At 39.9% G+C, this 12,663-nt stretch overlaps 1 protein-coding gene across 1 annotated transcript; it reads right to left on the minus strand.

Moving 5' to 3' along the window:
* Positions 1–1,080: 1,080 nt before the first annotated feature.
* On the minus strand, positions 1,081–12,476 carry MGC75760.L (uncharacterized protein mgc75760 L homeolog). Its single transcript, XM_018245303.2, has 9 exons — positions 12,338–12,476; positions 8,468–8,579; positions 8,128–8,195; positions 7,075–7,229; positions 5,570–5,673; positions 3,173–3,334; positions 2,843–3,045; positions 1,892–1,968; positions 1,081–1,258 (listed from the first exon to the last, which is right to left on the minus strand). Exons 2-9 carry the CDS (start codon positions 8,537–8,539, stop codon positions 1,179–1,181), a joined length of 921 nt encoding a protein of 306 aa, XP_018100792.1. The 5' UTR covers positions 8,540–8,579; positions 12,338–12,476; the 3' UTR covers positions 1,081–1,178.
* Positions 12,477–12,663: the final 187 nt, after the last annotated feature.

Here is a 12,663-nt window from a genome sequence, read left to right on the forward strand (position 1 = left end):
ATAGATTAATATTTTCCTAGAATGTTATGTGTGACAGCCAGAGAAAAGATAGCAAAGAATGTACTGTTAGAGAGGAAGAAAAGGTCCAATTGATGGGGGGTGTATGGGCACCCCCCCCTCCAAGGATTGTAATCACTTACCTGATACCCCAGACTGGTGCTCCAGTTAGCAGAAAACTGCCCAGCTCAGAATACAGAAGTGTGACCTCCTCTTCCTGCTTCTGGCTTCACACCGCTTGCTCTTGTGCAGTAGAGTGAAAAGTCGAAACTTAAAGGAGAAATCAACCTGTGGGGAAAAAAAAATCCACACCAGGTAGCCTGCCCTTCCTCCTCCCCCCCCAGGCTAACTGCCCCACCAGGGAGATGCCCCATACTCCATATTTACCCCTCCGCGCAGATTCTTCCAGCAAAGTTCCGCTCATCCAACTTCCGGCTCCTTGGTAAGCTGACAGAGATCTGCAATTTCCGTGTAATTCCGCGCATGCGCAGTTGTCCCAAACCGGCAAACTGCTCCAACTGCGCATGCACAGAAATACTGATCTCTCAGTCAGCTTACAGAGGAGCCGGAAGATGGATGCGTGGAACTCCACTGGAAGAATCTGCGCTGAGGGGTAAGTATGGTGCATCTCCCCAGGGGGATAGTTAGCCTGGGGGGAGGAGGGAGGGCTACCTGGGGTGGGGGGTACAGAGTTTTTTCCCCACAGGCTGATTTCTCCTTTAAGCTAAAAAACGTCTTTTTCATTCTACTGCGCGTGCTTCAGCCGCAGGATTTTGAAGAAAGGAGGCAGAGGATCACTCTCTCGCAAGTACCCCTGGCCAATGCATTTTTCTGCTAACAGGTGCATCGGCTTGGGGTATCAAGTAAGTGATTACAATTTGGGGGGTGCCATTAACACATGGGGCACCCCCATCTATTGGACCTTTCCTTCTCCTTTAACACATACGCTTCCATGTGGTGGAAAAGTCACTACAGGGGAACGTATGAACAATAAATAAATAAATGCTAATGGAACTAAAACAATATTGTCCATGAAGCAGTTTGCTTTGCTAAAGCATTCCTTATGTAACAATTCAATACAACTGTGTGGGACATTTTATTCATTAGAATCATTTGAAAGAGATTATGATTATTATAAAAATGTAATTAATAAAAGTGTTAAATGAGGAGAAAGAAATACATCAATGTAGATGTGCAGAGTGCGGCCTTAGGGTCTGTAGCAAGGTTGCAATGTCTGAAGGAGATGTTGTGCAGCAGCCTCCTAAAAGTAAAAAAATGTATTTCACAGTTTAACCAGCATAAAAACCATACATCTTCACTTTTAGACAGTCAACTGTTTTAGCAGTACACTCATATGGAAACACCTCTGGCTAGCTCTAGGTGCTACTAGAGTGTAGCAACGTTTTCTGTCTGTAGTTTCCTCCACTTAAATATAATTTTGTTTGAATATGGGTATGGTACGGGATCCCTTATCCAGTAATCCATTATACAGAAAGCTTCAAATTATGGGAAAGCCATCTCACAGAGTCTCATTTTTTCTGTAATAGCAATAGCAAGTACTTTTTACTAAAAAGGGTGGTTAGTATGTTATTGAATGGCTAATTTATTGACCACAACCAAACAAATGCTCTGTAAGGCTACAACTTTATTATTATTACTTTTTATTACTCCCCTTTCTATTCAGGCTCTCGCTTGTTCATATTCCGGTCTCTTATTTGATTCAATGCATGGTTGCTAGAGTGATTTTGACCCTAGTAACCAGATTGCTGAAATGGCAAACTAGAGAGCTGCTGAGTAAACAGCTAAATAACTCGTCTGTTCCCTTGCACTTCCAGTGAGACAGCAGGTGAGTCATTTTGAGTGGCTATTGGAAGCATATAAACTGCATACTTACCAATCCATTTTGCACCTAGATTAACCCATTCTAGAGCATATTCAGATACTGTTTTTTCTGTACTGCAGCTTTGCCAGCTGTAGGAAAGAATACAGAAATGCAATCTTTTAGACTGTAAGCTCTTTTGGGCAGGGCCCTCTTCACCTCTTGTATCAGTTACTAGTTTCTTTGTATGTAATCCTGGATGTTCAGTGTGTAAACCCATTTATTGTACAGAATAAGCTGGAGCTTTATAAATACATTTTTATAATAATAATAATAGGAAATTATAATGCAAAAACCAGTTCCTTTTTGGCCTGGCTAAGTTACGTTTGTTACTTACTGGACTTTTCTTTTATGTCACTACAACCAATTTTTACAGTAAATTTCTACACCAAAAATATTTTTTGGATAATGAAAGAAAAAATAGTTCTAAGCAACTTTCCAAAAAGTTCCGAATCATAGGAAGGCAGTCTCCCATAGACTCCATTTTATCCAAATAATACAACATTTTTAAATATGATTTATTTTTTCTCTAATAATAAACCAGCACCTTGTACTTGATCCAAACTAAAATATAATTAATCCTTATTGGAGGCAAACCCAGCCTATTGGGTTTATTTAATGTTTAAATGATTTTCAAGTAGAAGGTATGAAGATCCAAATTACTAAAAGATCCAGAAAACCCCAGGTCCCGAGCATTCTGGATAACTGGTCCCATACCTGTACTGTATGTAGACAGCAGTTAGGGTGAAGATTGGTAACTGCACTGGTGAGAAAAATGTACAGTAATAACTTGTACAAATAATATTTGTCCAAGGTAATAGCGATATGCAGATATTAACAAGTGAAATAAACATCTAAAAAAAGTACAGTGTGCATAATGCCAGTCTATTACACCAGTATGTTTGCAGTATTACTCTTATGGGGAACCAAATATCCCAGTGCAGTAGCCAACCGTTATACACTTACCCCAACTTATCCCATTTCTTTCCATTGTTGGGATAGGCAATCCATCCGATTTCAAGTCCTCGGTTCTTGTTAGCAGAGGTTAATAGTGAACTAACGTAAGTAGGAGAGCAGCAGTTCACCCCCACAGCTATTAGTTGCTTTGATCTATGAGCGATTCCCACAGCCTTCTCAAATGTGTCTCCATAGCTGGTAGAAGACATATCCTGAAAATTATTAATCAGCTTTAAAGTATGTTGGAATCTTAACATTGTGTCTTTCTACTATGTGATTGGACAGCAGCTCTGACTAAGAAATACACAACTGTCAGCAGCTTATTGTACGCACACTTACCCGACAGGAATAGGAGAGCCAGGCTTTTGTATTTGGGAACTCCCTTAGCAGCTCCAGGAGGGCTTCAGCCTCCTTTTGGCCAGGTATTGTCTCCAGAGCAAACAGCTCAATCCCAGCAGAGGCCAAGCACTGCATCTGCAACCTGTGCCAATCCTTTAATTCCTAAATTAGAAGATGACATGTGACACCTATGTTTGGAATGTATATCACAGCTAAAGTTACTTGGGGCTCCCACATATTTTCTTTTCATCACAAATATGTATTAATTGTAGTTCAGTTTTAAGTTAAAGGGATACTGTCACAGGAAAAAAAAGTTTTCTTTTTTTTCCAAAACTCATCAGTTAATAGTACTGCTCAAGCAGAATTCTGCACTGAAATACGTTTCTCAAAAGAGCTAACAGATTTTTTTATATTTCATTTTGAAATCTGACATAGGGCTAGTCAGTCAGTTTCCCAGCTGCCCCCAGTCATGTGACTTGTGCTCTGATAAACGTCAGTCACTCTTTACTGCTGTACTGCAAGTTGGAGTGATATCACTACCCTCCCTTCACCCCAGTGGGAAGATAACCAGATAGCAGCTCAACATAACAGCTGCCTGGTAGATCTAAGAACAGCACTCAATAGAAAAATTCCATCCTAAAGTGCTGGCTCTTTAACTATCCTTTAACTATTAGTATGTTATAGCACCTTCTTTTCTTACCAGTTTTTTTAACTGGTCTTCAACTTTAATAATTGTTTACAGTGCACTATAGTTCTATAGAAGTCACTGCTCTGTGAAGCTGCAACTTTATAGTTATAGCAGTTTTTCTCGTCTACCCCTCTTTTATTCAAATTCCAGTTTTGAATTAAACTACCACGAGGTTTCTAGGGTAAAGTGGACCCTAGCTACCACATAGCTTCTGAAATGCCAAACCGGAGACTATCTTAAATAAAAGCCAGGGGCGCTTCGCCAATGAGGCGAGTTGAGGCTGTCGCCTCAGGCGGCAGCGCCCCACTAGGTACCAGGGGCGGAAAAAATGCCACTCCTGGTACTTTAAGAGCTGAATTTCCGGTTTTCAAACCGGAAATCAGGCTCTTCTAGCACAGAGAGCGCAGTTAGGCGCTCTGCGCTAGTGTACTGGCCCTCTTGTGGACCCCCTGGACCCCTTCAGGCGCAAAAAGGTAAGCACACGGGGGGGCGGCAGCAACTGCTACTGCCTCAGGCAGCGGAGGGGCCAGGATCGGCCCCTGCTAAAAGCTAAATAAAAAAAAGACACAAAACATAAAGACGAATTGCACATTGTCTCAGAATATCACAGTCTACATCATATTGAGGGGAAAATGATCAAAATGTGAGATTAGAGCTCACCACAGAAAAACTTTCATCCATTGATAAATATGATTCTAAAAACTCCATAGGATTAAATAGAAAGAAGCTGAATTATTCTGTGGTGAGCTCTAATCTCACATATCCTAAAAGTTACCATAATATAAAAGTGAAACTCTAAATATACAGCATTATACTAATAGTTGAATGTGTATTTCGCTGTATTTAAGTTGATTTATGTATGCATATTCTCTTATATAGAAAATGTTTTGCCAAATACAAAGTTAAATCTGCCAGATAGTCCAATTTTTAATTTACAAAGACAGAATTCTAATACTCTGCAACTTTATATAGTGGTTATATAAACTGTTAGGCTGGCATGTTGTTTTCCCTATTGTTATACTACTAAAATGCATATTTGTATACAAAATGGCACTTTATGGTCAAGCATGTATTTTATTACATAAATGCTGCTAGAGAGAGAAGGAGGGAATATTGTTTGACAAAATGTGTCTAAACCACAATTACTTTTCCCCATTTTATCATTAACCCCTGAAAACCATGCAATGCTTGACAGGATAAACCAGTTTTGGAAAATAGAGACAAATCACAAATATGTGCACATATATCAGGGTTATTAAAGCACTTTTATCATGCATTCCATTTTTAATTAAAAAAAAAAACAGTGATTCATAGAGCCATAATGATCCATTTTAAAGGGCATACAGTATTTATAAAGCTTTGTAATTATATGCATTTAAAGGACAATGAAATCATAATTCACTGGAGGTGCCAATATGTTAGGCATCAACCCAGTACAAAAAAAATTCTAGTTTAGGCTACTGCGCATGTCCAGTCTAAGTCTATGAAAGAGTTCTCTGGCCTGGTATGTTTGTTTTTCTGAAATGGAGCACGTAGCACTTTCATTCACTTGGGGTGTCTAAACTATTTGTTTTTGTATGTTTTGTATTATAGTTACAGTATGTTCATGGGATTCTTAGAAATTTCAGTTTTCTATCATTATTGTCCTCTCTGAAAACATTGACCCTCATTTCATTGTCTTTTTTCATTACAGCAGGAAGAAATCATACCTCAACAGACATGTTTCCTAGGTAGTGTCCTGAGTACTCGGATCCATCACTTAGGAATGCACCATATGGGCCTATAGAGCCAGCAATTAAAATGTTTCTATTTTCTGACCCAAAACAAACAAAAAAGTATTACAAATGTCAGTCTTGAATCCCACCTTTTTACTTCAGGGTTGGAAACAGCAAGTTTTATTTGTGTTTGCTTACTTTGTATGTTTTATACTACCGTGTTTATTATGTAAAATATAAAGCTGGATTTCTTCAAATGGATGTAAAAAAATAAAAAAAAAAATAAATAAAAAAAAAAAAAATATATATATATATATATATATATATATATATATATATATATATATATATATATCTCTCTATCAATCATAAATTAATCATGCCCAGGCCCTCTGAATCATAGAAACATTTACATGTACTTGATATGACAATCATGTAATTTAAAAAGCATGAGAGAGTGTATGTGTGTTTTTATCAGATCAAATGAAATTTGTATTCAGTTAGCCATTAAAGTGATGGTTTACCTTTAAAATAACTTTTATAGTATGGCAAATTCTAAGCATTTTTTCAATTGGTCTTCATAGGTTCTTTTTCTACAGTTTTTGAGTTATTTGCCTTCTTCTTCTTCTGACTCTTTTCAGCTTTCAAATGGGGGTCACTGACCCCATTGAAAAATATGCTTAGTAAGGCTTCAAATGTATTGTTATTGCTGCCTTTTACCATCTTTCTTTCCAGGCCTCACCTATTCATATTCCAGTCTCTTGTTTAAATCCATGCATGGTCGCTAGGGTAATTTGGACCATAGCAGCCAGATTGCTGAAATTGCAAACTGGAGAGCTGCTCATAAAAAGCTAAACTAACTCAAATGCACAAATAATAGAAAAGTCAAACCAGCTGCAAATTGTCTGCAAATGTCACTCTCTCCATCATACTAAAACTTAATTTAAAGGTTAACAACCCCATTATAGGTATCTCATTGATGGCAACTTGTATTTTTCACAGATATACCGTATATACTCGAGTATAAGCCGAGTTTTTCAGCCCCCAAAATATGCTGAAAAACGCTACCTCGGCTTCTACTCGGGTCAAGCGCAAAAACGGTCGCCGGTATCTAAGAATAGTCGCCGGCGCCTAAGAATAGTCGCCGGTGTCCAAGAATAGTCTAAAAGAATATTCGCCGGAGTCCAAGAATGGTCGCCGGCATCCAAAAACAAGACGCCGGCACCTCCAATGGGAGAAGAAACCCTCAATTTTTTGGTTGAAACTTACCAGAAGCTGCTGCATTTCTCACCCTCGGCTTATACTCGAGTCAATAAGCTTTCCCAGTTTTTGGAGGTAAAATTAGGTACCTCGGCTTATACTCGGGACGGCTTATACTCGAGTATATACGGTAAGCTGAATGCTTAACCTTTGCCAAGAAAATACTATCGAACAGAGTACCTCTTGGATATACAAGATTGATTTTTTTCAAAAATTCACATTTTGTTAGTAAAAGATACCTTTAACTTCAGCTGCAGCCTCTTTAGCTAATCTCACTCCTACATGAAAAAGTTCCTCCGCTTCATCTATGCTGAGCCCAAGATGTTCCTGAAAACCTTTAACGCTGGCCTGATAAGTTGCAGTACTCAAGACTTCGGCACCACTCTTGAGGAAACTGGAATGAAAAACACTCAATCTTTTTACCAAAGTTGTATTCTTTATACAAAAAACTGTATATTTTTAAAAAACCGCTACCAGTTTTAGGCTTATGGCCCATAAAAACACACAATGCTATGTTTATATAAATTCTGATAAGATCAGTGTAAATGTCACAGTGTGCATCTTTAGGGGGATAATTTTTCATTTTAAAGATGGCACCTCCCAATTTAACAGGAGGAGAGATAGGAAGTTATTTTGTAGGAATGCATATACAGTACAGGTATGGATCCAGAATGCTCATAACCTGGGGTTTTCTGGATAAAGGGTCTTTCTGTAATTTGGATCTTCATACCTTAAAGGGGTTGTTCACCGTCCAAACATTTTTTTCAGTTCACTAGTTTTCAGATTGTTCCCTAGAAATCCTTCCCCATAGGTTAACATTGATGCTTGGTAGGTTTTAGGTGGCAAAGTAGGTAGTCAAAGTTTTTCTTAAAGAGACAGTGCTTCGACTATCGAATGGTCGAATAGTCGAACGATTTTTAGTTCGAATCGTTCGATTTGAAGTCGAAGGTCGAAGTAGCCAAAAAAATACTTCGAAATTCGAAGTATTTTTTATTCTATTCCTTCACTCGAGCTAAGTAAATGTGCCCCCAAGTGTTTGAAGGTGAACAACGCCTTTAAGTCTGCTAATAATCATTTAAATATTAAATAAACTCAACAGGATTGTTTTGAAACCAATAAGGATTAAAATGGTTCTGGATGAGGTTGTATTGCACATATGCTTCACATTCAGAGCTACCCAAACCTGCTCTATTTTCTATACCGTGAGGTTATAATCACATACCCCACATTACACACAGACAATTTATGGAAGCTATGTGAAGTACATTTACTTCCAGATGAGACACTCCTACCTTGTGTGCACATTCTTAATAGCCTGAGGATTAGTCTGAAGAAGTCTGGCACTCCAAAGCGGGTCCCCCTAGGCAGACAATTAAATAATATTATAACATGAGAGGTATAAATATACTGCTGTTCATAGTAACACGGAACTCCAAGATAACATATGCACGTTACCTGACTAAGAACCTATGTTTTTAAGTGTCAAAATGTTTTGCGCGTTTACTTTGATGTTACAATCTGTACTATTTTACACTAGTTTGTCCAAAACTACTAGCCATATAAAATGTGTAAATTGGATATATAATGGTTTCTCTAAATTAAAAGCATGCAAAAAGTCACCACTGTGTGCACCTGCAGCAAGAAGCCAGCATTCTCCAGTTCAGTTGATAGCCCCCCACTCAGAATCTTCACAGCTTCTGCCATGAGCTTGATGCTGGTTTTTAACTCCAGAGCCCAATATATCCTGTAACACATATAAAAGGTTATTCATAGTTGCATCCACACTAGGGATGCACTGAATCCACTATATGGAATTTAGCAGAATCCCTGAATCCTTTGTGAAAGATTATCGAATACCAAACTGAATCCTAATTTGCATATGTGAATACCAAACTGAGTCCTAATTTGCATATGCAAATTAGGAGTGGGAAAGGAAAAAGTGGAAAAGAAAATCTTTTTACTTCCTTGCTTTGTGATGGAAAGTCACATGATTTTGCTTCCTGCCCCTTATTTACATATGCAAATTAGAATTTGGAATCAGTTCAGTCAGGCACAAGGATTCCTCTGAATCCTGCTGAAGCCAAATCCTGGATTCGGTGCATCCCTCATCCGAACACAGTTGTTAATGACTTGTACGTTTTTCGGACATGGACCAACTTTGAACTAAAATACCTAGTACATAAATTTCTCCATTGTGGTTACATTACCAGACGCACTAGTCCCAAAAGTGCCCCAATAGCTCCACATGTCTTGAGCAAATGACATCCCCATGGCCTCTAGAGCAAATTATGCCAGCAAAGAAATGTTTTTCAGTACAGACTAGTGATGTGGAGGCGGACTAAAAGTCAACCTGGTTCCGACCCGGCAAGACTGTTGGAGGAGTAAACTGTGCAGAATAAAGTGGTGAGGAGGGAGGCAGGAAGAGCTGAGCCCGAAATCCACCCATGACACACAAATCCTGTGTGAATGTTGACCTGAACCCATCATGGGTTTGGGCCATCCCGCACATCACAAACACAGACCTCTTATTTTTTCATAATTAACTGGAAATGCAATTTGTACATTGACTAGCCCCCTACCAAATGAGAACTCAAAGCTGCCCTTGAATAAAAATGACCAGTCTATGAACTAGCAGAAGGTAATTCATTTTGGGCAGTTATGAGTTTTGTTTCTTGGTAGCCCAACTGCCACTACTTTTGGTAGTGTGTGTGTATATATCTGTGTGTGTATCTATCTATCTATCTATCTATATATATATTGTGCTGTATATATGTATTTATACATGTAAGTGGAATCTTACATCACCGCTCACCATTTTGAGGAACCTTTGCTGAAAACCCTCTAAGCTAATCATAAAAGCTATTAACACGTAAGGTGATATATTCTGATGCACTGTATGATTAAAGGTTTTATAGTTACATTAAATATTCAAATACAGACCAATACAGGAGGTAAAGAAGGGCCTCACAGTCTAAAATTAGAAGTGGAAATCACGCAGTGAAATCCTTAACCTTTAGAAAAAGCAAAGATGCCAACCTGCTTGCATTATAAACCAGGTTTGCCTTAGCCTTGCCCCTATACTCAAGCCATGTCTGTTCTGATTACAAATACACCCCAGTCCTGTTCAGGCCATGTTCTATAGAACACATTTTAGGACATCGTTAGGGGAAATAGTTGTCCTGCATGCGTTGTCCTAAGCCAGAGGAATGCAACATGGCATGCTTTTTTAATCACCCATCCTCCGAGGCTGACGTTACACCTCGCTCGTCCCTTCTCAGCTCTGCTCCTCAGCCATCTGTCCTGGGTCCTCGCTCCTCCCTTCTCAGCCATCCGTCCTGGGTCCTCGCTCCTCCCTTCTCAGCCATCTGTCCTGGGTCCTAGCTTCTCCCTCCTCAGCCGTCAGCTGTTACTCCTCGGGGTGCGCATATTCAACCCTGTGCCCTGATTATAGTTACTATACTTTAGTTTTTTTTTTTTATATGATGCCATTTCTTTTAATCAATAGGCGTTTTAGGTTTTTTAATTGCACCAATCAAATTCGAGCTAGACTTGACAGCTGAGGAGGGAGAAGCTAGGACCCAGGACGGATGGCTGAGGAGGGAGGAGCAAGGTACCAGGATGGATGGCTGAGAAGGGAGGAGCAAGGACCCAGGTCAGATGGCTGCGAAAGGAAGGAGTGAGGAGCAGGAGCTGACAGCTGAGGAAGGAGGAGCATGGTGTGATGTCTGCTTTGAGGAGGGGTGAGTGGAAAAGCAGGCGACGTTGCATTCCTCTAGTGTAGGAGATTGCATACAGGACATGGATTTCCCCTGACAATGTCCTAAAATGCAATGCATTGCGTTCCTTAGACTATGTCCTAAAATGTGTTCCATACTCGGTAACACATCTCTCTACTGGTTACTGGTTCTTTCCTAGACAATTCTCGTATCTGATATGAACTACAGCTCCCAGAATGTGGCATTTGTTGACTGGGGTGTGATGGAAATTCAGCAGCTGTACTTTACAGTAGCAGATCTTGCCTACACACCATTGTTGTCTTCCTTCCAAAGTAAAAAGTGCATCCTGGCCACATGGGTGTCTGCAGAAAATTTTCTGGGGGGAGGGGGGTGGGCAAGGAGGCAAATTACTTGTACCAATATTTTGGTTTCAGAATCCGCAAAGCTTTTATATAATATATTAGGGATGCACCGAATCCACTAATCTGGATTCGGCCGAATCCCCGAATCCATCTTGGGAGATTCGGCCGAATACCGAACCGAATCCTAATTTGCATATGTAAATTAGGGGCGGGAAAGGAAAAAGTGGAAAAAATTGTTTACTTCCTTGTTTTGTAACAAAAAGTCATGTGAAATCCCACCCTCCCCACAATTTACATATGCAAATTAGGATTAGGATTCGGTTTGGCCAGGCACAAGGATTCGGCCGAATCCGAACTCTGCTGAAAAAGGCAGATTCCCGAACCGAATCCTGGATTCGGTGCATACCTATAATATATAAAGTAGTACAAATTGCATCCATATAGCATCTTCATTCTGTTACTGACACTACTATCAATTGGATCATTCCAATTTGGCGATTTGTATTAAATATAAAAAAGATGGCAAAGTGGCAAGTTCATGTATAAATACCTATAGAACTCATAGCAGAATGGCACAGTTACTTTACATGATTTACTGCCTTCACAGCTCTCTGGCTTTGACTGGAAAGTGGACCAATAGCCAGCACATCATCCAGGGACAAAAATACAAAAGCAGAGCCACTGACCGTGTGGGTGAGAGGGTGGTGAGCACTGGCAGGCTGTAGTGTTTAAGGGTTAAAGGAACAATAACGTCAAAAAATAAAAGTGTTTTAAAGTAATGAAAATATAATGTACTGTTGCCCTGCACTGGTAAAACTGCTGTGTTTGCTTCAGAAACACTACTATTGTTTATATAAATAAGCTGCTGTGTAGCAATGGGGGCAGCCATTCAAAGAAGAAAAGGCTCAGGTTACACAGCAGATAGCAAATAAGAGCAGTCTGTCTAATGGTGTTATTGCTCCCCAGCGGCTTGTTTATATGAGCTATAGTAGTGTTTCTGAAGCAAACACACCAGTTTTACCAGTGCAGGGCAACACTACACGATATTTTTATTACTTTAAAAAACTTAAATTTTTTGGTGTTACTGTTCCATAAGCAACTCCTTCCTTGCAGTATCAGTGCTGGCCAATCAGCTCCACAGCTGCTACTAATGCTCTATCCTCCTTGTCACAGCCCAAGTCATTTGATCCGGCTGCAGGGAATGTTACAAGGTAGGAGCGAGCACCAAAGGGAGCTGTAAAAAGAAACGTCGGGCTGCAGAGAAGAAAAGGTCCGAGGGAGTGGGGGAAAACATTTTGAAAATCATTGCAGTGTCCGTGTCCCAAACTGCTTCTCAGCCTGCCCCTATTTGTGGACGCCCATGCCTGGCCAATACATAAACACCAGGGACTAAGTAGTGAGCGCTGAGGCTGTTCCCTGCTTACCTCCCAGCTCTGAGCAGCACTGGCACGGAACAAGTTAACTGACGTGACGTTCTTCCTTAGGACGCAGCCTCCAAGGCTGCTAGTGGGTTTTTTTTTTTCAACAACTTTATTCAGAGATTTTTGCGCTGGTAATGGACAATAGAAACATTACTCAATATTGTCGCATTTTCCTACGGACTTGACATGTTTTTCTTGTGATAATGCACTGCGTAGAGCATTACTGTTTCAGCATGCAATATACAGCAGCACTGTGTTGCTCTTGGGAATGATAGGGAACCGTAGTTTCCGTGTGTAAACAAAAAACTACAAATCCCAGCTGCAAACAG

The sequence above is a fragment of the Xenopus laevis genome, chromosome 2L (assembly GCF_017654675.1).
Source record: "Xenopus laevis strain J_2021 chromosome 2L, Xenopus_laevis_v10.1, whole genome shotgun sequence".
NCBI lineage: Eukaryota > Metazoa > Chordata > Amphibia > Anura > Pipidae > Xenopus > Xenopus laevis.

Coding starts and splice junctions, on each gene's coding strand:
- MGC75760.L (XM_018245303.2), bottom strand. CDS start 8,539: ATGGCAGAAGCTGTGAAGATTCTGAGTGGGGGGCTATCAACTGAACTG. Junction 5,674..7,074: donor GGCTGCAGCTGAAGTTAAAG/GTATCTTTTACT, acceptor GTTTTGGGTCAG/AAAATAGAAACATTTTAATT. Junction 3,046..3,172: donor GGCTCTCCTATTCCTGTCGG/GTAAGTGTGCGT, acceptor AATAATTTTCAG/GATATGTCTTCTACCAGCTA.